Here is a 27,805-nt window from a genome sequence, read left to right as displayed (position 1 = left end):
TTATATCAAACGCTGAATGAAAATGAAATACAAATTGATTGTCAGGTGTGACAGGATTACTATTATATCCAAATAGATCTCAATCTCAAGTAGACCAAATATTAGATACTAAATTAGCACAATTGTACTAGACTTATAATTGAAAGTGAAAGCAATAGACGAAGTCTGTATGACACCTGGCCAACTTTGTAGCTGAGATGCATTCACCTCACTATTATTTGAAATAAACTTTTATTGTGTTGACTACTGTATTGACAGCTTTAGCATCCAGACATGTGATTTATAGTAAATTCAGCAAGAGTAACCCAAGGCCAAGCTGAAAATATGCTACTACAGTTCAGCATTGAGTAGAGTGTCAGGTCATTTTTATCAGCAGCAACACACAAATCATACTCTACTCCTACAATTCATATGCTTCAATGTTTTATGCTTACGTCAGTTCTATTTTTAGTAAATCATTAAACTACTTACTGTACTCACTCACCAGACATTACTGCTACATAATAATTTTGATGTGTTAATGCAAGAAATATTTTCATCAGTGGTACAATGCTAAATATGGTACATATTAAACTTACTGCAGTGATGTCTATTCCCAACTCCCGCTGCCACCTTCGTTGGTCTAACAGGATACGACGTGCAATACATTGTTCAGCTGTGCGACCATGATATTTTGGACAACCACTGAAGGATCTGTGGTGTGCGTATTTCCCAGTAGCATGTCCTATAGAAATAAAATAACATTTTTATCAGTTTAGGAATTGAATGGGACATTACAATACACACATTATTATATCAACTGGTTGCTTGGTTATTTTTTTTTTTTTGATAAATAGTTATTGATGAATTGTATTTTCATCTATTTTGTTTCCTAATATAGAATGATTTGAAATTATAAATAATTTCTGTCTGTCAATGACCTATTCACATAAGTTTACTAGCATGGCAGGGCAGTGGACTAGACTAGTTCAGTAGAACTATTTTCACAGTCCTCATCAGATTTTTTTTTATTTTATTTTTATCAATTTAACTACTTGTATTTTCATTTTTTTTCTGATGAAATAAACATACACTTTACATAACTTACTTGTCAACAATGAAGCACATTACATACAATAACAGTAAATTAGAGGAAGAAACTGATACTTTCTGACCATATGAACCATATAAGCAATGTACTCATAACAAGTTTAAACAAAATTTTGAATTTGAACCATATTTAGAACAAATCAAAAATGTGCTACACAGATTGAGCTTCACTAAATTACGCATTTCTTCTCACGTGTTGCCAATTGAAAAACTTAGATATAATAAAACACCTCCAGAGCAAAGGTTTTGTTTTCTATGTAATGAACAGGCTATTGGGGATGAATTCCATGTTTTACTCAATTGTAAAAATAGTCAGATTGTACAAGCTCATACTAAATTTGAAGCTAAATTACCAATTTATGATGACAACATTTGTAAGTTATCAAATCTTGAGAAATTTAAGTACTTGCGAGGAACTAAAAATTTATTGATTTTATTTCTAAGCTTTAGTTTAGTCTAATTTTGTTTGTTTTCTTCATACATACTAAATTTTGTGTCAAATAAAATATCTGTCTATGATGAGAATTCTTGCCACAAGATTATACATCTTAAATATTTTGTTTATAGTAATATATCACGAATATAAACATGTCAGGAATATGATTATGATGATTGTTTAACATTAAAATGATCAAACGAGTACTTGTCCAAATTGAGAAACATTGCTCTGGAAAAGCATCAATTAAAAGAAAATCAGCCATTTTGAATACATGTATATATATCTATAACATGATGTATAATGAATATATTAAATTTGAACATAAACAGTCAATGCATGTCAGAGATATGGCTTTAGAAGCCCATTCATTAAAACAAAATAGCCGCCAGTCAGCCATTTTGAATCAGATCTGTAAAATAAGATGACGTGCATCAGGAACCCGTAATGTCTAATGTATGTAAGTTTGAACAAAATCCATCCATAAATGCTTGATATTTGATGATTCTTTAGCACAAAAATGGCCACCATTCGACCATTTTTAATAGGATCGTCAACTATATATCTGAATATCTATGACATGATGAATAATGAATATTTAAAATTTGAACATAATAAGTCAAAGCAAGTCAGATGTATGGCACTAGAACCACAGTCGGCCATTTTGAATCTTATCTGAAAAACAAAATGATGTGCATCAAGGTCCTATAATGTCCAATGTATATACCAAGTTTGAACAAAATCCATCTGTAAACAGCCGGTAGATGCTTGATTTTGATGATTTTTCAGTACAAAAATGGCTGCCATTTGGCCATCTTGAATCAGATCATGAAACAAATTGATGTGCATATGAATAATATGTATAATGTATGTGTGAAATTTGAATGTAATTGGTCCAGATATGTCTAAGATACAGGTGTGGACGCACGGACATACCGACGTACAGACAGACAGACATACGTATGTACAAACAGACAGACATACGTATGTACAGACAGACAGACAGACATACGTCTGTACAGACAGACAGACAGACATACGTATGTACAGACAGACAGACAGACATACGTATGTACAAACAGACAGACAGACATACGTATGTACAAACAGACAGACATACGTATGTACAAACAGACAGACATACGTATGTACAAACAGACAGACAGACAGACAGACAAGTTGAATTTGTACATTAACTACACTATTAACTAACACTACCTATTAATATGTACACTAACTATTAATATAACATATTCTGAATAACACTCTTTCCTTGTACAGTCTAGATGTGCAGACAGACAAATGTGGGATAAAAATATTAAACTGATCATTGGATAGCATGAACAAAGGTCATACAAGATGTACAATTCAATTGATGTTCAGACAAAATAGTTTTTCATATTCTTACCCAGGCTATCACATGTTGGATCAGGGCATCTTCCTCTGGGCACATGCTACAAAAGAGATCAAAGCAATATTTAATGTATTGTATTAACTGTTGAAGTATGACACAGTACCAGGTAATCAATGTTACTGTATTATGAGGTTAGAACTTGAAATTATTTATTTCTAGAAGCCAGTGTATTTCAACAAACTGAAGACAAGTGGATAATACAGTTGATATGATGCCAGAGATATCAACCAATTCAGTAAGAAATATCAAGTGGTAAACTTTGTATGATTCATATGCTAATTTATGCTAATTAGGCATGACATAACATCAGTGGGGTAATAAAATAAAACTGCTTGTAAAATGGAATAATATTTGCTAAATTACAACACTAAACTTTTACTGAAATCTGTTCACCTTATAAACTGAATATCATTTCAGAATACTTGACTTCAATAATGGCCTTGACTGTCTAGTTATGTGCAGTTGGTCTAACAGTTGAGAAATTATCAAACTCTTGTCACCTCTCACAAAAATGAACCTGTAAACGTATGCAGCTAAACAAAATTTCCCACTGATTTGTTCAGCTAATATGCAAATACTAATCTTGAATAAGTAATCGTGGGATTTCTGAGTTTAATTTCATGGGCCCAATTAATAGGTAAAAATGTTGGTTCCTTTATTTTATATGAGGTAGTAGTTTTAGTGTTGTGAAAATGCATTTCCTAAAACAGTAAGTAGGATAGTGACTTTTCTTAATTGACTAGTTCAAAATATATTAAACTCTTATTACCTGAGGTTGTGGCATTGGTTGTGTTTCATTGACTGACACTGGCTCTTCATCAGGTAGATTATGGTTCAGTGCTGTAGACTGGTGAGTTGGTGATGATGGTTGGTGCATGAATGGCAATGGTATGGGTAAGTTGATATGCAAGTTGTTGTTGGTGGGTGAGATGTTAATACTTGGTGTATCATTGGAGTTGACTGGAATCGGGATGACTGGGATTGGCTCGGTTCGAGGTGGAGTTGCAGGCACATTGTCATTATTGACGAATGGCTTATTGGCATTAAAGGGCAAGTTGGTAGCAGCAGATTGTTGGACTCCGTCACAACAATGTGTATTTCTGAAAACAGGTGGTGAGTTTGAGACAGATGATGGTGAGTCAAGGTCATCGCTGGAATCTATGTAATGAGGGACAAAGGGAGGATGTGATCGATGGTTAGCAACTGGATCACTGACATGAGACGAACCAGCAACAGGGTTTAATGGCAATGGAGTAGAGCCGGAACGTGATGGTGATGATGAGTTTAAAAGTTGCTCCTGCATGTCTGAGTTGTCTGGCTGTCGTTCCTGCTCCATCGGTTCTGTCGCTGAAGTTGATGGTCTTCTTGGTGTTGGATTGTTTGTTACTACTGGTGTCAAATTTTCTGCTAGTCTTGGATCTGCTGTTCTATTTACAGGGGGGTATTGCTGCTCCTATTTATTCAAATGAAAATGCATTTAATTAATTCCAATAATTATCAAAAATATATGCAGTAAAAATCAATCAGATAATTGAAAGAAAGAAAGAAAGAAAGAAAGAAAGAAAGAAAGAAAGAAAGAAAGAAAGACAGAAAGAAAGAAAGAAAGAAAGAAAGACAGACAGACAGACAGACAGACAGACAGACAGACAGACAGACAGACAGACAGACAGACAGACAGACAGACAGACAGACAGACAGAAAGACAGAAAGAAAGACAGAAAGAAAGACAGAAAGAAAGAAAGAAAGAAAGAAAGAAAGAAAGAAAGAAAGAAAGAAAGAAAGAAAGAAAGAAAGAAAGAAAGAAAGAAAGAAAGAAAGAAAGAGAAAGAAAGAGAGAAAGAAAGAAAGAGAGAAAGAGAGAAAGAGAGAGAGAAAGAGAGAGAGAAAGAGAGAAAGAAAGAGAGAGAGAAAGAGAGAAAAAAAGAGAGAAAGAAAGAGAGAAAGAAAGAGAGAAAGAAAGAGAGAAAGAAAGAGAGAAAGAAAGAGAGAAAGAAAGAGAGAAAGAAAGAGAGAAAGAAAGAGAGAAAGAAAGAGAGAAAGAAAGAAAGAAAGAAAGAAAGAAAGAAAGAAAGAAAGAAAGAAAGAAAGAAAGAAAGAAAGAAAGAAAGAAAAGTAGAACTTTTGCTGCACAAAGGAGCCAAGGATGTATAATGTAAAGCACCAACCTCGTTGGGTGTTTCTCGTGGATTTGTTCTTTGCTGAAAGATAGAAGATAATTAAAATGTCAGTAATTGGTTTATTACAGTGTGTGATACTATGATACTATATAAAGTAACTGAATCTAGGCTTCAAAAGTAGTGATCCGAGTGGTAAATAAATACATGATCAATTAATATTTTGGTAATATATTGTGTCCAACGTCATTATTATGGGCCAAAAACATTTTTTTAGAAAATTTTGTACTAAATGTGGATTTTATTTATCATTGTAAACTATCATAGAGGATACACTTTCAACATACTTTTAGGGCAAGATTTAACAATTTTGCCTAAGAGTTAATGAGAAAGTATGTTTTAAATTTTTCGGCACTATTCTTCAATATTTTTGGAAATGACCATATAATTTATGAGCCAACATTTTTCAGTTTTTTAGATATTTTTGTCCTAATTTTAAGAAGGATAGTGAATAACTGCTAATAACATGCTCACAAAAGACAAGTTTATTCCAAAATGTTGGATGATTGCCCCAATGCATCATGGGAAATATAATTTTTATACACATACAAATGTTGGACAGGCAATTCAAATTATATTTCCCATGATGCATTAGAGCAATCCTGGCAGGTTAATGGTATAGCCATGTGATATACAGATCATGTGGAATGATATAATGTCACTAATAAGCATACAACTGCTAAATTACCTCATTATTTTGAGTAAAGTAAACAATTCACAGTTATCAAATAGGGCCAGTTTGTGGCAGACTATATTGGTTTCTGTAAATGTGAAAATATCCTTCAAACAGCCACTATGAAATACATGTATATATAAAATATTCACAACATCAAATCTGTATAACACTTACTTTTTTGTTTTGTTTGTTTTTTTCCTCATCATTCTTTCTCTTCTCTGGAAATGAAGGAGAACAAAAAATTCTAAATCATCGTAAGATGGAACATTGTTCACTACATACCATGGTGTATGTGTACCACGTGGAACATTGTTCACTGTATACCATGGTGTATGTGTACCAGGTGGAACATTGTTCACTGTATATCATGGTGTATGTGTACCAAGTTTGAACATTATTCACTGCATACCATGGTGTATGTGTACCAAGTTGGAACATTGTTCATTGTATACCATGGTGCATGTATACCAAGTCAGAACATTGTTCACTGTATACCATGGTGTAAGTGTACCAGGTGGAACATTGTTCACTGTATACCATGGTATATGTGTACCAAGTTTGAACATTGTTCACAGTATACCATGGTGTATGTGTACCTGGTGGAACATTGTTCACTGTATACCATATGGTGCATGTATACCAGGTTGAACATTGTTCACTGTATACCATGGCGTATGTGTACCAAGTTGGAACATTGTTCACTGTATACCATGGTGTATGTATACCAAGTTGGAACATTGTTCACTGTATACCATGGTGTATGTATACCAAGTTGGAACATTGTTCATTGTATACCATGGTGCATGTATATCAAGTTGGCACATTGTTCACTGTATACCATGGTGTATGTATACCAAGTTGGAACATTGTTCACTGTATACCATGGTGTATGTATACCAAGTTGGAACATTGTTCATTGTATACCATGGTGCATGTATACCAAGTTGGAACATTGTTCACTGTATACCATGGTGTATGTGTACCAAGTTTGAACATTATTCACTGTATACCATGGTGTATGTGTACCAGGTGGAACATTGTTCACTGTATACCATGGTGTATGTATACCAAGTTGGAACATTGTTCACTGTATACCATGGTGTATGTATACCAAGTAGGAACATTGTTCACTGTATACCATGGTGTATGTGCACCAGGTGGAACATTGTTCACTGTATACCATGGTGTATGTGTACCAAGTTTGAACATTGTTCACTGTATACCATGGTGTATGTATACCAAGTTGGAACATTGTTCACTGTATACCATGGTGTATGTATACTAAGTTGGAACATTGTTCACTGTATACCATGGTGTATGTGTACCAAGTTTGAACATTGTTCACTGTATACCATGGTGTATGTGTACCAGGTGGAACATTGTTCACTGTATACCATGGTGTATGTGTACCAAGTTTGAACATTGTTCACTGTATACCATGGTGTATGTATACCAAGTTGGAACATTGTTCACTGTATACCATGGTGTATGTATACCAAGTTGGAACATTGTTCACTGTATACCATGGTGTATGTGCACCAAGTTTGAACATTGTTCACTGTATAGCATGGTGTATGTGTACCAGGTGGAACATTGTTCACTGTATACCATGGTGTATGTGTACCAAGTTTGAACATTGTTCACTGTATACCATGGTGTATGTGTACCAAGTTTGAACATTGTTCACTGTATACCATGGTGTATGTGTACCAGGTGGAACATTGTTCACTGTATACCATGGTGTATGTATACCAAGTTGGAACATTGTTCACTGTATACCATGGTGTATGTATACCAAGTTTGAACATTGTTCACTGTATACCATGGTGTATGTATACCAAGTAGGAACATTGTTCACTGTATACCATGGTGTATGTGCACCAGGTGGAACATTGTTCACTGTATACCATGGTGTATGTGTACCAAGTTTGAACATTGTTCACTGTATACCATGTATACCATGTATACCAAAATTGAACATTGGTCACTGTATACCATGGTGTATGTGCACCAAGTTTGAACATTGTTCACTGTATACCATGGTGTATGTGTACCAGGTGAAACATTGTTCACTGTATACCATGGTGTATGTGTACCAAGTTTGAACATTGTTCACAGTATACCATGGTGTATGTGTACCAGGTGGAACATTGTTCACTGTATACCATGGTGTATGTATACCAAGTTGGAACATTGTTCACTGTATACCATGGTGTATGTGTACCAAGTTTGAACATTGTTCACTGTATACCATGGTGTATGTATACCAAGTTTGAACATTGTTCACTGTATACCATGGTGTATGTATACAGAGTTGGAACATTGTTCACTGTACACCATGGTGTATGTGTACCAAGTTGGAACATTGTTCACTGTATACCATGGTGTATGTGTACCAAGTTGGAACATTGTTCATTGTGTACCATGGTGTATGTGAACCAGGTGGAACATTGTTCACTGTATACCATGGTGTATGTGTACCAAGTTTGAACATTGTTCACAGTATACCATGGTGTATGTGTACCAGGTGGAACATTGTTCACTGTATACCATGGTGTATGTGTACCAGGTGGAACATTGTTCACTGTATACCATGGTGTATGTGTACCAGGTGGAACATTGTTCACTGTATACCATGGTGTATGTGTACCAGGTGGAACATTGTTCACTGTATACCATGGTGTATGTGTACCAAGTTTGAACATTGTTCACTGTATACCATGGTGTATGTGTACCAGGTGGAACATTGTTCACTGTATACCATGGTGTATGTGTACCAAGTTTGAACATTGTTCACAGTATACCATGGTGTATGTGTACCAAGTTTGAACATTGTTCACAGTATACCATGGTGTATGTGTACCAGGTGGAACATTGTTCACTGTATACCATATGGTGCATGTATACCAGGTTGAACATTGTTCACTATATACCATGGCGTATGTGTACCAAGTTGGAACATTGTTCACTGTATACCATGGTGTATGTGTACCAAGTTGGAACATTGTTCACTGTATACCATGGTGTATGTGTACCAAGTTGGAACATTGTTCACTGTATACCATGGTGTATGTGTACCAGGTGGAACATTGTTCACTGTATACCATGGTGTATGTGTACCAAGTTTGAACATTGTTCACAGTATACCATGGTGTATGTGTACCAGGTGGAACATTGTTCACTGTATACCATGGTGTATGTGTACCAGGTGGAACATTGTTCACTGTATACCATGGTGTATGTGTACCAGGTGGAACATTGTTCACTGTATACCATGGTGTATGTGTACCAAGTTTGAACATTGTTCACTGTATACCATGGTGTATGTATACCAAGTTTGAACATTGTTCACTGTATACCATGGTGTATGTGTACCAGGTGGAACATTGTTCACTGTATACCATGGTGTATGTGTACCAAGTTTGAACATTGTTCACAGTATACCATGGTGTATGTGTACCAGGTGGAACATTGTTCACTGTATACCATATGGTGTATGTGTACCAGGTGGAACATTGTTCACTGTATACCATATGGTGCATGTATACCAGGTTGAACATTGTTCACTGTATACCATGGCGTATGTGTACCAAGTTGGAACATTGTTCACTGTATACCATGGTGTATGTGTACCAAGTTGGAACATTGTTCACTGTATACCATGGTGTATGTGTACCAAGTTGGAACATTGTTCACTGTATACCATGGTGTATGTGTACCAGGTGGAACATTGTTCACTGTATACCATGGTGTATGTGTACCAAGTTTGAACATTGTTCACAGTATACCATGGTGTATGTGTACCAGGTGGAACATTGTTCACTGTATACCATGGTGTATGTGTACCAGGTGGAACATTGTTCACTGTATACCATGGTGTATGTGTACCAGGTGGAACATTGTTCACTGTATACCATGGTGTATGTGTACCAAGTTTGAACATTGTTCACTGTATACCATGGTGTATGTATACCAAGTTTGAACATTGTTCACTGTATACCATGGTGTATGTGTACCAGGTGGAACATTGTTCACTGTATACCATGGTGTATGTGTACCAAGTTTGAACATTGTTCACAGTATACCATGGTGTATGTGTACCAGGTGGAACATTGTTCACTGTATACCATATGGTGCATGTATACCAGGTTGAACATTGTTCACTGTATACCATGGCGTATGTGTACCAAGTTGGAACATTGTTCACTGTATACCATGGTGTATGTATACCAAGTTGGAACATTGTTCACTGTATACCATGGTGTATGTGTACCAAGTTTGAACATTGTTCACTGTATACCATGGTGTATGTATACCAAGGTGGAACATTGTTCACTGTATACCATGGTGTATGTGTACCAAGTTTGAACATTGTTCACTGTATACCATGGTGTATGTGTACCAAGTTTGAACATTGTTCACTGTATACCATGGTGTATGTGTACCAGGTGGAACATTGTTCACTGTATACCATGGTGTATGTGTACCAAGTTTGAACATTGTTCACTGTATACCATGGTGTATGTATACCAAGTTGGAACATTGTTCACTGTATACCATGGTGTATGTGCACCAAGTTTGAACATTGTTCACTGTATACCATGGTGTATGTATACCAAGTTGGAACATTGTTCACTGTATACCATGGTGTATGTATACCAAGTTTGAACATTGTTCACTGTATACCATGGTGTATGTATACCAAGTTTGAACATTGTTCACTGTATACCATGGTGTATGTATACCAAGTTGGAACATTGTTCACTCTATACCATGGTGTATGTATACCAAGTTGGAACATTGTTCACTGTATACCATGGTGTATGTATACCAAGTTGGAACATTGTTCACTGTATACCATGGTGTATGTATACCAAGTTTGAACATTGTTCACTGTATACCATGGTGTATGTGTACCAGGTGGAACATTGTTCACAGTATACCATGGTGTATGTGTACCAGGTGGAACATTGTTCACTGTATACCATGGTGTATGTGTACCAGGTGGAACATTGTTCACTGTATACCATGGTGTATGTGTACCAGGTGGAACATTGTTCACTGTATACCATGGTGTATGTGTACCAGGTTGAACATTGTTCACTGTATACCATGGTGTATGTATACCAAGTTTGAACATTGTTCACTGTATACCATGGTGTATGTGCACCAAGTTTGAACATTGTTCACTGTATACCATGGTGTATGTGTACCAAGTTTGAACATTGTTCACAGTATACCATGGTGTATGTGTACCTGGTGGAACATTGTTCACTGTATACCATGGTGTATGTATACCAAGTTGGAACATTGTTCACTGTATACCATGGTGTATGTGTACCAAGTTTGAACATTGTTCACTGTATACCATGGTGTATGTATACCAAGTTTGAACATTGTTCACTGTATACCATGGTGTATGTATACCGAGTTGGAACATTGTTCACTGTATACCATGGCGTATGTATACTAAGTTGGAACATTGTTCACTGTATACCATATATAGTATGTGTACCAAGTTTGAACATTGTTCACTGTATACCATGGTATATGTATACCAAGTTGGAACATTGTTCACTGTATACCATGGTGTATGTGTACCAAGTTTGAACATTGTTCACTGTATACCATGGTGTATGTATACCAAGTTTGAACATTGTTCACTGTATACCATGGTGTATGTGTACCAGGTGGAACATTGTTCACTGTATACCATATGGTGCATGTATACCAGGTTGAACATTGTTCACTATATACCATGGCGTATGTGTACCAAGTTTGAACATTGTTCACAGTATACCATGGTGTATGTGTACCAGGTGGAACATTGTTCACTGTATACCATATGGTGCATGTATACCAGGTTGAACATTGTTCACTGTATACCATGGCGTATGTGTACCAAGTTGGAACATTGTTCACTGTATACCATGGTGTATGTATACCAAGTTGGAACATTGTTCACTGTATACCATGGTGTATGTGTACCAAGTTTGAACATTGTTCACTGTATACCATGGTGTATGTATACCAAGGTGGAACATTGTTCACTGTATACCATGGTGTATGTGTACCAAGTTTGAACATTGTTCACTGTATACCATGGTGTATGTGTACCAGGTGGAACATTGTTCACTGTATACCATGGTGTATGTGTACCAAGTTTGAACATTGTTCACTGTATACCATGGTGTATGTGTACCAGGTGGAACATTGTTCACTGTATACCATGGTGTATGTGTACCAAGTTTGAACATTGTTCACTGTATACCATGGTGTATGTATACCAAGTTGGAACATTGTTCACTGTATACCATGGTGTATGTGCACCAAGTTTGAACATTGTTCACTGTATACCATGGTGTATGTATACCAAGTTGGAACATTGTTCACTGTATACCATGGTGTATGTATACCAAGTTTGAACATTGTTCACTGTATACCATGGTGTATGTATACCAAGTTTGAACATTGTTCACTGTATACCATGGTGTATGTATACCAAGTTGGAACATTGTTCACTCTATACCATGGTGTATGTATACCAAGTTGGAACATTGTTCACTGTATACCATGGTGTATGTATACCAAGTTGGAACATTGTTCACTGTATACCATGGTGTATGTATACCAAGTTTGAACATTGTTCACTGTATACCATGGTGTATGTGTACCAGGTGGAACATTGTTCACAGTATACCATGGTGTATGTGTACCAGGTGGAACATTGTTCACTGTATACCATGGTGTATGTGTACCAGGTGGAACATTGTTCACTGTATACCATGGTGTATGTGTACCAGGTGGAACATTGTTCACTGTATACCATGGTGTATGTGTACCAGGTTGAACATTGTTCACTGTATACCATGGTGTATGTATACCAAGTTTGAACATTGTTCACTGTATACCATGGTGTATGTGCACCAAGTTTGAACATTGTTCACTGTATACCATGGTGTATGTGTACCAAGTTTGAACATTGTTCACAGTATACCATGGTGTATGTGTACCAGGTGGAACATTGTTCACTGTATACCATGGTGTATGTATACCAAGTTGGAACATTGTTCACTGTATACCATGGTGTATGTGTACCAAGTTTGAACATTGTTCACTGTATACCATGGTGTATGTATACCAAGTTTGAACATTGTTCACTGTATACCATGGTGTATGTATACCGAGTTGGAACATTGTTCACTGTATACCATGGCGTATGTATACTAAGTTGGAACATTGTTCACTGTATACCATGGTGTATGTGTACCAAGTTTGAACATTGTTCACTGTATACCATGGTGTATGTGTACCAGGTGGAACATTCTTCACTGTATACCATGGTGTATGTGTACCAAGTTTGAACATTGTTCACTGTATACCATGGTGTATGTGTACCAGGTGGAACATTGTTCACTGTATACCATGGTGTATGTGTACCAAGTTGGAACATTGTTCACTGTATACCATGGTGTATGTGTACCAAGTTTGAACATTGTTCACTGTATACCATGGTGTATGTATACCAAGTTTGAACATTGTTCACTGTATACCATGGTGTATGTGTACCAGGTGGAACATTGTTCACTGTATACCATGGTGTATGTGTACCAGGTGGAACATTGTTCACTGTATACCATGGTGTATGTGTACCAGGTGGAACATTGTTCACTGTATACCATGGTGTATGTGTACCAGGTTGAACATTGTTCACTGTATACCATGGTGTATGTATACCAAGTTTGAACATTGTTCACTGTATACCATGGTGTATGTGCACCAAGTTTGAACATTGTTCACTGTATACCATGGTGTATGTGTACCAAGTTTGAACATTGTTCACAGTATACCATGGTGTATGTGTACCAGGTGGAACATTGTTCACTGTATACCATGGTGTATGTATACCAAGTTGGAACATTGTTCACTGTATACCATGGTGTATGTGTACCAAGTTTGAACATTGTTCACTGTATACCATGGTGTATGTATACCAAGTTTGAACATTGTTCACTGTATACCATGGTGTATGTATACCAAGTTTGAACATTGTTCACTGTATACCATGGTGTATGTGTACCAAGTTGGAACATTGTTCACTGTATACCATGGTGTATGTGTACCAGGTGGAACATTGTTCACTGTATACCATGGTGTATGTGTACCAAGTTTGAACATTGTTCACAGTATACCATGGTGTATGTGTACCAGGTGGAACATTGTTCACTGTATACCATGGTGTATGTGTACCAGGTGGAACATTGTTCACTGTATACCATGGTGTATGTGTACCAGGTGGAACATTGTTCACTGTATACCATGGTGTATGTGTACCAAGTTTGAACATTGTTCACTGTATACCATGGTGTATGTATACCAAGTTTGAACATTGTTCACTGTATACCATGGTGTATGTGTACCAGGTGGAACATTGTTCACTGTATACCATGGTGTATGTGTACCAAGTTTGAACATTGTTCACAGTATACCATGGTGTATGTGTACCAGGTGGAACATTGTTCACTGTATACCATATGGTGCATGTATACCAGGTTGAACATTGTTCACTGTATACCATGGCGTATGTGTACCAAGTTGGAACATTGTTCACTGTATACCATGGTGTATGTATACCAAGTTGGAACATTGTTCACTGTATACCATGGTGTATGTGTACCAAGTTTGAACATTGTTCACTGTATACCATGGTGTATGTATACCAAGGTGGAACATTGTTCACTGTATACCATGGTGTATGTGTACCAAGTTTGAACATTGTTCACTGTATACCATGGTGTATGTGTACCAGGTGGAACATTGTTCACTGTATACCATGGTGTATGTGTACCAAGTTTGAACATTGTTCACTGTATACCATGGTGTATGTGTACCAGGTGGAACATTGTTCACTGTATACCATGGTGTATGTGTACCAAGTTTGAACATTGTTCACTGTATACCATGGTGTATGTATACCAAGTTGGAACATTGTTCACTGTATACCATGGTGTATGTGCACCAAGTTTGAACATTGTTCACTGTATACCATGGTGTATGTATACCAAGTTGGAACATTGTTCACTGTATACCATGGTGTATGTATACCAAGTTTGAACATTGTTCACTGTATACCATGGTGTATGTATACCAAGTTTGAACATTGTTCACTGTATACCATGGTGTATGTATACCAAGTTGGAACATTGTTCACTCTATACCATGGTGTATGTATACCAAGTTGGAACATTGTTCACTGTATACCATGGTGTATGTATACCAAGTTGGAACATTGTTCACTGTATACCATGGTGTATGTATACCAAGTTTGAACATTGTTCACTGTATACCATGGTGTATGTGTACCAGGTGGAACATTGTTCACAGTATACCATGGTGTATGTGTACCAGGTGGAACATTGTTCACTGTATACCATGGTGTATGTGTACCAGGTGGAACATTGTTCACTGTATACCATGGTGTATGTGTACCAGGTGGAACATTGTTCACTGTATACCATGGTGTATGTGTACCAGGTTGAACATTGTTCACTGTATACCATGGTGTATGTATACCAAGTTTGAACATTGTTCACTGTATACCATGGCGTATGTGCACCAAGTTTGAACATTGTTCACTGTATACCATGGTGTATGTGTACCAAGTTTGAACATTGTTCACAGTATACCATGGTGTATGTGTACCAGGTGGAACATTGTTCACTGTATACCATGGTGTATGTATACCAAGTTGGAACATTGTTCACTGTATACCATGGTGTATGTGTACCAAGTTTGAACATTGTTCACTGTATACCATGGTGTATGTATACCAAGTTTGAACATTGTTCACTGTATACCATGGTGTATGTATACCAAGTTGGAACATTGTTCACTGTATACCATGGCGTATGTATACTAAGTTGGAACATTGTTCACTGTATACCATGGTGTATGTGTACCAAGTTTGAACATTGTTCACTGTATACCATGGTGTATGTATACCAAGTTGGAACATTGTTCACTGTATACCATGGTGTATGTGTACCAAGTTTGAACATTGTTCACTGTATACCATGGTGTATGTATACCAAGTTTGAACATTGTTCACTGTATACCATGGTGTATGTGTACCAGGTGGAACATTGTTCACTGTATACCATATGGTGCATGTATACCAGGTTGAACATTGTTCACTATATACCATGGCGTATGTGTACCAAGTTTGAACATTGTTCACAGTATACCATGGTGTATGTGTACCAGGTGGAACATTGTTCACTGTATACCATATGGTGCATGTATACCAGGTTGAACATTGTTCACTGTATACCATGGCGTATGTGTACCAAGTTGGAACATTGTTCACTGTATACCATGGTGTATGTATACCAAGTTGGAACATTGTTCACTGTATACCATGGTGTATGTGTACCAAGTTTGAACATTGTTCACTGTATACCATGGTGTATGTATACCAAGGTGGAACATTGTTCACTGTATACCATGGTGTATGTGTACCAAGTTTGAACATTGTTCACTGTATACCATGGTGTATGTGTACCAGGTGGAACATTGTTCACTGTATACCATGGTGTATGTGTACCAAGTTTGAACATTGTTCACTGTATACCATGGTGTATGTGTACCAGGTGGAACATTGTTCACTGTATACCATGGTGTATGTGTACCAAGTTTGAACATTGTTCACTGTATACCATGGTGTATGTATACCAAGTTGGAACATTGTTCACTGTATACCATGGTGTATGTGCACCAAGTTTGAACATTGTTCACTGTATACCATGGTGTATGTATACCAAGTTGGAACATTGTTCACTGTATACCATGGTGTATGTATACCAAGTTTGAACATTGTTCACTGTATACCATGGTGTATGTATACCAAGTTTGAACATTGTTCACTGTATACCATGGTGTATGTATACCAAGTTGGAACATTGTTCACTCTATACCATGGTGTATGTATACCAAGTTGGAACATTGTTCACTGTATACCATGGTGTATGTATACCAAGTTGGAACATTGTTCACTGTATACCATGGTGTATGTATACCAAGTTTGAACATTGTTCACTGTATACCATGGTGTATGTGTACCAGGTGGAACATTGTTCACAGTATACCATGGTGTATGTGTACCAGGTGGAACATTGTTCACTGTATACCATGGTGTATGTGTACCAGGTGGAACATTGTTCACTGTATACCATGGTGTATGTGTACCAGGTGGAACATTGTTCACTGTATACCATGGTGTATGTGTACCAGGTTGAACATTGTTCACTGTATACCATGGTGTATGTATACCAAGTTTGAACATTGTTCACTGTATACCATGGTGTATGTGCACCAAGTTTGAACATTGTTCACTGTATACCATGGTGTATGTGTACCAAGTTTGAACATTGTTCACAGTATACCATGGTGTATGTGTACCAGGTGGAACATTGTTCACTGTATACCATGGTGTATGTATACCAAGTTGGAACATTGTTCACTGTATACCATGGTGTATGTGTACCAAGTTTGAACATTGTTCAATGTATACCATGGTGTATGTATACCAAGTTTGAACATTGTTCACTGTATACCATGGTGTATGTATACCGAGTTGGAACATTGTTCACTGTATACCATGGCGTATGTATACTAAGTTGGAACATTGTTCACTGTATACCATGGTGTATGTGTACCAAGTTTGAACATTGTTCACTGTATACCATGGTGTATGTGTACCAGGTGGAACATTCTTCACTGTATACCATGGTGTATGTGTACCAAGTTTGAACATTGTTCACTGTATACCATGGTGTATGTGTACCAGGTGGAACATTGTTCACTGTATACCATGGTGTATGTGTACCAAGTTGGAACATTGTTCACTGTATACCATGGTGTATGTGTACCAAGTTTGAACATTGTTCACTGTATACCATGGTGTATGTATACCAAGTTTGAACATTGTTCACTGTATACCATGGTGTATGTGTACCAGGTGGAACATTGTTCACTGTATACCATGGTGTATGTGTACCAGGTGGAACATTGTTCACTGTATACCATGGTGTATGTGTACCAGGTGGAACATTGTTCACTGTATACCATGGTGTATGTGTACCAGGTTGAACATTGTTCACTGTATACCATGGTGTATGTATACCAAGTTTGAACATTGTTCACTGTATACCATGGTGTATGTGTACCAAGTTTGAACATTGTTCACAGTATACCATGGTGTATGTGTACCAGGTGGAACATTGTTCACTGTATACCATGGTGTATGTATACCAAGTTGGAACATTGTTCACTGTATACCATGGTGTATGCGTACCAAGTTTGAACATTGTTCACTGTATACCATGGTGTATGCGTACCAAGTTTGAACATTGTTCACTGTATACCATGGTGTATGTATACCAAGTTTGAACATTGTTCACTGTATACCATGGTGTATGTATACCAAGTTTGAACATTGTTCACTGTATACCATGGTGTATGTATACCAAGTTGGAACATTGTTCACTGTATACCATGGTGTATGTATACCAAGTTGGAACATTGTTCACTGTATATCATGGTGTATGTGTACCAGGTGGAACATTGTTCACTGTATACCATGGTGTTTGTGTACCAAGTTTGAACATTGTTCACTGTATACCATGGTGTATGTATACCAAGTTGGAACATTGTTCACACTATACCATGGTGTATGTATACCAAGTTGGAACATTGTTCACTGTATACCATGGTGTATGTATTCAACTTATTATCTTTTTTTTTTTTATGCCTTTTTGTTCCCTTACTCTTTATGTGGTTATTTTTCTTTTACTAATATCTGATTTGTAACCCTTTTCATCCCCTCCGGGGGATGTTGTGTGTTAATAAATAAATAAATAAAATAAATAAATAAATAAGTATACCAAGTTGGAACATTGTTCACTGTATACCATGGTGTATGTGTACCAGGTGGAACATTGTTCACTGTATACCATGGTGTATGTGTACCAAGTTTGAACATTGTTCACTGTATACCATGGTGTATGTATACCAAGTTGGAACATTGTTCACACTATACCATGGTGTATGTATACCAAGTTGGAACATTGTTCACTGTATACCATGGTGTATGTATACCAAGTTTGAACATTGTTCACTGTATACCATGGTGTATGTATACCAAGTTGGAACATTGTTCACTGTATACCATGGTGTATGTATACCAAGTTGGAACATTGTTCACTGTATACCATGGTGTATGTATACCATGTAAAACTCAGATCTGAGTCCAGAAATCTAATTGTCACAGTATGTGCAACATGATGTATTTAAACATGTCAAATGGCTAATGTCCGGGATATGACTCTGGAACAGCATTTGTTAAAACAATGTCTGACAGTTGGTCAGATATACATGTATCACAGTTGAGAATGAATCACATTCTGCATTTCTTAAGGCATTCCAATCAATCAATGTTATAATCAGAGCAGCATTCCTACACAGAAATTCAGTAGTCAATATGCGATAGAACAAAATATTATTTTAGTATTATGCAAAGTACCGTAGTATAAATGTACTTACTCTGACCTGTTTTAATTCCTGTAGGAAACATTTTTGGATATCGTGCTGAATAAAAAAAATAATATATTTGTTTTAGAACTTATAATATATGCAGACAATCATCTTACATTTGATATGTTTATACGAGTTTGCTGATATTCATGTATATAAATTATGTAACATAAATTATGAGACACAACCATCCAAGGTGCCTTCCTGAATTGTGAATCATCAATCAAAGCCACAAGGTTTTTAAACAGAGCAAATTGTAAAGTCAACACTGATAAGTAAAAAATAAAATTGCCATTTTTGTCAACCAATATGTCTGCCATTTTGAAATTGATCGAAAATAAATTGGTTTTTGTATACCATTCATAAACCTCAGAAAATACTGTAAAATACTTTATTTTGGCTAGCAACTAATTTTCACTATTTTCACTGAAGGAATGATTCAGTGAAAATAAATTCCAGCAAATATACCCTTGTTTTATATATTTTGAATTCAACTTGTCAATAATCAGTGAAAATAAATTCCATACAAAACACCCAAAAAGTCTTTTCAGCAAAAATTAATTCAAGGTAAAATGAAGTATTTTACAGTAAACAGATTTCAATTACAGTGCACATTCAAGCAATGTATTATTTGTATGCAAATTATTAGAATGAGATAAGATGCTCAGAAAGCTAATACAAACAATTCTAATGTATAGAATTAATGTAAGAAATGTATATAATATACAGAACATAGCGAAACTATTACAGCCTTGACCAATGAAAATCTAGATTAAATAACAAATGGCTGAATATAACTAACGATGTTTGTATGACAAACGTGAGAAGAAAACATGTGAAAAATGCATCAGTATGTCTAATCCAAATTTTGCACAGAAAATGCTGGCTGAAATTTAACAATTTTGACTAAAAATAAATATATATAAAAACAATTAAGTCATGATAGTTACATACAAATATAATATTCATGTTCCTCAAATAATACCAAATGTACTGTATTAATTTCAATGTCCCTTAAAGAACAAAAGTTCCTAATAAATTATAGTACAGTTAACAAGTTTCTCAATAATACTACATATACTGTATTAATTTTAATGAACCTTATAAAACAAGCCATGCATGGCACAGTGCCCGTTAGTTATCAAATTTAAGATATATAGTTTTGTTTATAGTAATATAGCTGGAATATAACCATGTCAGGAAAATAATTTTTTAACTTTAAAATGATTGACATTTGTATCTGATTGTCAAACAAGTACTTGTCCATATTGAGAGATATTGTTCTGGACAGCATTCAAAATCAGCCATTTTGAATACATGTATATATATATATATATAACATGATGTATAACGAATAATAATAAAATTTGAATATAATCAGTCAAAGCATTTAAGAGATATGGCTCTAGAAGCCCAATCATTAAAACAAAATGGCCGCCAGACAGCCATTTTGAATCCAATCTGAAAAATAAAATGACGTGTATCAGGAACCTGTAATGTCTAATGTATGTTATAAGCTTGAACAAAATTCATCCATAAATGCAAGAAATGCTTGATATTTGAGGATTTTTTTAGCACAAAAATAGCCACCATTCGGCCATTTTTAATAGGATCATCTAACCAATATATCTGTCTATGACATAGTGTATAATGAATATTTAAAATTTGAACATAATCAGTGAAGCAAGTCAGACATATGGCACTAGAACCACATTCATTAATTAAAACAAAATGGCTGCCAGTCGGCCATTTTGAATCAGATCGTGAAACAAATTGACGTGCATATGTATAATATCATGTATGATGTATGTGTGAAGTTTGATTGTGATTGGTCCAGGCATTTCTAAGATACACACGCGTCCAAACGGGGACTAATAATATTGTAGCAGGAATTGTATAAAAGTTCGCAAATAACAGTGTAGTAATTTGAGAAAATTAAAATACTACTCAGATTTGGAAAAGACAAAAAACACTTGCCCTTGCTAGTTATGACAAACAAGAATTTGATTGACATTTCAGAGAGATTGTTAAGATTCCTAAATTAGTAGATGATCAAGAGACAAATTTAAGTGAAATTTAATGAATGTCTTGAAAAATGTTTATAGAACACAGATAAAAAACAAACTTGGTCAAGATCTCAAACTGGTTAAAATAAAAAATCCAAGATTGAAAAAAATTTGACATAAACTGTTTGTAGTTAACAATGACAATATTAAAAACAATGGGACAGACATTTCCCTTAATATACATTGACCTTCATCTATGAAAGGGGCATAGAATTTGAAATATGTCCATTACAGGAGTTTGTGTTAGCAGCAACAAACATCAACTTAAACACCAAGACAAAAAGTATTTTCAAATTTCAAATCTGTTTACATAATTGCCAATGATTATCGTTAAAATTCTTATATAAACTGCGAATTATATTACAATGTATAAATTTAAAAATTGGGATTAAAATCTCAAGTTGGGGGTGCGGTTTATATTACGTATATATTGCAATCACTAAATGGGCGTGGTCATTTTTGCCCACAACACATGCACAAAACTAAAATAATACACGATACAATCTCTTGAATATAGGCGTCACTCTAATCTAGGCGTCATGGAAGAGTGAAGGCCTTACTAAAATAGGCATCATGAAATGTTGAAAAGTTACAGTCATTCAAAAAAAAATGTTGTATGTAATATGCATTTATTTAACAGAAAGTATATTCTAACAAAAGTTTAAAATAAAAACAAATGCGAATGCATTGCTTAGTAGCAAATCATCACGGGACTGTAGCACAATCCAGCTATGCTGCAGCTCACAACTTACTTGTTAAGTGTTGAAGTTGTTGATTATTACTCAGTAGTGATTATAATAACGCACGAAAAATTAATTTGTTGAATTGTTATGAAATGCAAGTAAAATTCAACTTAGTTTCACCATAAGCAGATGATTTTGGTCACATGTAAATGCTCGATGCGATACGATATCCGCCATGTTTTTTGAATGCACACGAGACTTTATTGACCGGATAGGTCAAGTCGCTATTTAACCAATCAAAATGCTGGATGGTGCCAATGTGGTCTAATTACCATAGCTCATTTAAATATGTTAATGACAGTTCAGCGACTTCATGGTGAACTCAACAAGGAAGAGATTTACTGTGAATGTAGTGTAAACTTTTGACTTTGATTGGGAAAACAACATGATTTTTTTTTTTAAATCAAGAAATTAGTCTGCAATTTCATTCTAAAGATTGGGACAAAAAAGCCAAACTTTTTGAGTAAAATCTGAATATAGACTCAAATTTTGTCAATTGACTTCCAGAATTATTGAAGAATATAAGAAAAAAGTGAAAAGAATTTGGGAAAGGAAGTCTGGTGGTGAAAAGTTTAACAAAATATATGGTAAATATTCTATTATTTTAGTAATTTCACATGTCTTGTTCTATTGTTCTATTTTTCTGTGATTTCTCACGCTATTCATATTTATCATTGAGAAAGAATACTTTATCTAAAACATCTGGTTGAAGTGAACAATTACCAAAGACTGCAATTACCCACTACTATTTTCTGTATATTATATATATCAGTCTTATCAATATGATTACATGGTTACTCATTAGAAATTATGTATATACAGTGCAAATATTAACATGTACTCACGTTTTTCTTCTCTCTTTTTCTCTCTGTCTCTGTCTCTGTCTTCCATACTACAAAATGCAAAACAGAAATAATAATTAATAGTTGATAATAGTTAATTGATTGACTGATAAGAATAAAATCATTTAACATTTATTATGCATTTTAGGGTTACTTTTTTGGTAAAATTAAAAAAAAAGGTATCTTCTTTTCAATTTATGTAAATGCATTAATATTAATTGCTTTCAACACATCAGATGTTGAAAACCACCATGGGTAGTTGAAATAAATGCAAAAAAAAAGAGTGTCAGCAGGTGATGCATTAATTCAAGAAGTTTTGATGGCAGTTCAGCAAAACAGTATTCAGAAACAATCAAAATGATCATGTATGAAATTACCTTATAACTTCTGTCAATATATTTTTATATACTAATCCAATCTGAAAAACAAAATGACATGATTCAAGATCCCATAATGTTGAAGGGCAGAGTTACCTCAAGATGATGGTATGGGGACATTACTGTGTTCACCCTTGAGTGTACCGGTACAGCCAACCACAGGAGTCAAAGCCAGAATCTTCCACATGGTGATCCAAATAATGTAGCTACACTTTCAGACATTTTGTACTTGATTCAAAGTTGATAATTTAAAACCATTTAGTTTTCACTGCTAGAAGTTCACCATTTCAAAATTTGATGACATTCTTGAAGACAAAATATCATGCCTGTTTAGCACATTGGACGGACTGTCACAGCCAACACAAAGGTATAGATAACATATATAGGAGACTTGTGCAGATTTTTAAATTCACGTTATAATCTTTTGCTTCCATAAATAAAATAAAAAAGTATACAAGTACTTGTTATGATATACTGCAAATAATATGGTATTGATATTAATACCATAAGGGATTCCCCATTTGAAAACAGGGGTGGGCTAAAGGATTTTGTGATGGAAAGGGTTAAGGGTAAAGAGTCACTTAAACAAAATTACTCATTTTTAGGTTTAGATGACTACAAGCAGAATGAAAATTTAAATACAAAATTATTGTCAGTAATCACAATATTTGTAACATTGTAGTACCCCCCTTCCTCTGTCGCAGGCCAGGCACGTCTAGTAACGAATAATAATAATAACTTTATTGAAATCGTATCCACAATGGGGTATTGATAAATACAATAAAGGTAATGTATATAAAAAATAATGACAAAACAAAATTACAAATATAACTAAAACTACTAAAATACATAATAGTTAGAAAAAAGAAGATAATTTATAAAAAAAAAAACATGTATAGTAGAAAAGAAAATAGTTGTTTTTTTTGTTACGAGGCAGCTGGTAATCTTTTTTTTAAAATGTCTTCCCTCATAATAAAGCACTGGTAAATAAATTTACTTAACTCTTTTAATATTTGTTTATCTTTAAGTTTTAGTATGTTTATAAAATTGTCATAGTCAGAGTAATTGTCATGGAGTATGTTGTGTTCGTTGAAGAGGTCATCTCTCTTTTTTGTAGTGATTGCATTGTATTAGGAAGTGTATTTCATCTTCGATCTGACCATTGTTGCATATTAAGCATTTTCTTTAGTTCAGATCAATATTTTTATGTCTTCCTATTTCTATTTGCAGTGTATTTGCACTGATTCTTAGCTTGGTCATCGCCGACCAAATAATTTTCAAAGGTGAAATCTTGTTTTATTTCTCTATAGGTTCGTAGTTTATTTTTGTGGTTTCCGCCTTTGTTATCATCATGTAGTGATTCCTTGACATTTTTTTGATATAGCAGTTGCATTTTTTCTTTAAATCTAAAGACTACATTGTCATTGTTATCGCTGCTTTTATTCCATACGTCACTCATGTTTAATAATTTGAGTAGACGTTTAATACATGATACCCAGTTGTAGGTGCCAGTTTGTACGCATAGTCTGTAACATTCGTTGACCAGTGTATTTTCCGGTTTATTAGCAATTTTCAGCCAGTATTTAAACATTTGTGTCAGGCTTGCTAAGAGCAGTGGGTAGCGACCCAGTTCCATAAGGCAACCAATGTTTGTGGCTTTACAGCCAACTTTTAGAAGAAATTTACAGAATTTCAGGTGGAGTTTTTCTGCTGGTGTTGAGCAGTTTGATAGGTTTGACAATTGTTTGATGTTATCACATGACCAAACCTCAGAGCAATAAAGCAAAATTGGTTTGACCACTGCATCAAACATCTTTAGATATATTTTTACTGGGATATTTGTTTCAGAATATAATTGCTGTTTTAGACTGAATAGAGCTTTCATTGCTCTGTTTTTTAAGTCAATTTTGGCTTTATGAAGTTTTCCTGTGGAATTAATTTTAATACCCAGATATGTATAAGAAGAAACTTTTTCAAGTTCTTTTTTATTTACATAAAATTTAAACTTGTTTAGACTTTTCCCAGATTTATTGAAAATGATAGTTTTTGATTTTGAGATGTTTATCTCTATTGCCATTTTTTGCAATAAATCTCACACGAGTTTAATGCATTTTGTAATCCAGTGTGTGACTTTGACAGCAGTGGACGATCATCTGAGTATAAAAGACATGACAACTGACTGTCTAGTAGAGTTGGTGGGTCATTTTGTGATAGATCAATGTGTCTTTTGATGTCGTTTATGTATATATTGAATAGCAAAGGACTTAATCCATCACCTTGTCTAATACCTTTCTGGATTGGAAATTGCTTAGTTAGGCCTTTTTACTTTCACACATCCTGTGGAGTTTGAATACATTGATCTAATGATTTTGTAGAATTTTCCAGTAATGCCATTTTGGACAAGTTTAAACATAAGACCCTCATGCCATATGGAGTCGAAAGCTTTCTTTAGGTCAACGAAACAAGCAAAAATATATTTTCCTTTGCATAAATATTTTGTAAGTAACTGGTTAAGAACAAAAATATGGTCACTTGTACTAAATTTAGGTAGGAAACCAATCTGTTCTTCAATTATAATGTTTTCCTTGTCAATGCAATCAAGGAGTCTCTGTTTTAGAACAAGTGTAAATAATTTACTCATGGTACTACAGGGTTATGCCTCTGTAATTGTTAGGGTCTGTTTTATCTCCTTTTTTATGGATTGGGGTTATTATTCCAATATTCCAACAGCTAGGAAAATGGCCACTTTCCAATATTAGGTTAAACAGTGTTTGATTTCATTTATCAGTATGTTTCTACTTGCTTTTATCATTTCATTGGTGATTTTATCTATTCCTGGTGATTTTCCATTTTTTAGGTTGCTTATTGCCTTTTGTATTTCTAACTGTGATATTGGTTGGTCGAGATTAGTTGATTTGAGAATATTAGTTTTTAATATTTGGGTCTATTTCATTTGTAACCATGTTTTCATTCAGATTTTTAAAGTGCTGGAACATTTTTGCCCTTTCAACATAGTCACACTTGTTGTCGGCTTGGTTATTTTTAAGTTCTTTCATGAGACGCCAATATTTATTTGGGTTCACGTTATTCAGATTCTCAAGTTTTACTTAATATATTACTTTTAAATTCTCTTGGTTTCTTTTTTACCAGGTTTTTAGACTTTTTTCAGGCATTTTTTTATAGCATTTGAGTCTCAGTTGTTTATTGTATGGCTCCTAGCTTAGCTTGTTTGATAGTTTGTATACATCATTTTTCATGGTGAAAAGATCCTTTGTGTACCATTTAGAATTTTTATTTTTTTGTTTCTTTTTTGTATTAGTTTTACTTTTATATTTTTTCTTTAAACTTTTACCAGCTGCCTCTAAATATATATTTGTCAACATAGCACCCGCAGTATCAATTGACTGCTTTGAAAGATTAAATATTTCTTTGTTAAATTTATTTCTAAGTGATAAAGAATCTTTACTTTGTAAAGCATTATAAAAGTTATAGTGTGAGTCCCATCCCATAAATAAGAAATATTTGATTGCTGACTGTTGTCATTAGAATGTGATACAATGTTGTTAGATATTGCATTAGTATCCAGTCTAAAAGAGATCTGACAATGATCAGATAGGGTCAGATTTAAAGGATGGATACAAAACTGGCTTATTTTGTTGTAAATAGCATGACTAACAATAGTGTAGTCCACTGTGCTGCTGCCTCTACTCTGATGGCATGTATACGAATATAACCAGGGACACGCCAGTGAACTATGGGTTGTGAAAGTTTTTACGACGCCATTTTGAAAGCCATGCACTTGGTACAAAATAGGATATATAAACTCAATGTATTATTTATTATGTATTTGGTCATTTTGAATAAGATGGCGAATGTGTCCAACAAGTACGGAGATAAAATTAGCTGCATTCGATCTCGCGGCGGCGAACTGAATTCATTATAATCATATAGGCAAAGCGGAGCTGCTAAAACTTCCCTCGTTCTGGCATACAGACAGTGTACATCTAAAGGGGTAATCATGTCTTGCCTAAATTTCAATATTTACCTTCAAAAGCATAGTGCTCAGATCAGTGCCATTGTATCTGTGATATAAAGTCATGTTGTCATCGCTCGGTACAGAAGGACATTTCATAGCTTTGTAATCCCTAATCACAGACTGTCGATAGAGGGCGCTATATATACTGGTAATTTGGTTACTAGTTCTAACGTTAGTCCCTTACATGATAGTACTTTGAACATAATAAACAATAGATGGATGGGTGGCATTAATTTCAACGATCTAAAAGTCTTTCTTCTTTGTCCGTGAATTTTGCGAGATTGCATCAACGGGGTCAAGTCAGATCTATTTATTCGGAGATAATACGCCACCAACGGTAGTAGTTATAATAATAATAACTT

General features: G+C 35.0%; 1 protein-coding gene across 1 annotated transcript; it reads right to left on the bottom strand.

The window, feature by feature from the left end:
* On the bottom strand, window positions 1-27,780 carry LOC146726305 (uncharacterized). The gene is made up of 10 exons (XM_085496256.1): window positions 27,453-27,780; window positions 23,408-23,448; window positions 23,034-23,080; window positions 19,389-19,433; window positions 5,964-6,007; window positions 5,105-5,137; window positions 3,709-4,392; window positions 2,934-2,979; window positions 579-724; window positions 1-12 (listed from the first exon to the last, which is right to left on the bottom strand). The coding sequence occupies exons 1-10, from the start codon at window positions 27,537-27,539 to the stop codon at window positions 1-3; spliced, it is 1,185 nt and encodes a 394-aa protein (XP_085352382.1). The 5' UTR covers window positions 27,540-27,780.
* Between the last annotated feature and the right edge of the window lie 25 nt (window positions 27,781-27,805).

Source organism: Saccoglossus kowalevskii, unplaced genomic scaffold (assembly GCF_978046115.1).
Source record: "Saccoglossus kowalevskii unplaced genomic scaffold, keSacKowa6.1 SCAFFOLD_24, whole genome shotgun sequence".
In the NCBI taxonomy this organism is placed as follows: Eukaryota; Metazoa; Hemichordata; class Enteropneusta; family Harrimaniidae; genus Saccoglossus; species Saccoglossus kowalevskii.
Note: the sequence above shows the minus strand (reverse complement) of the source record. Positions and strands in the feature narration are given on the sequence as shown.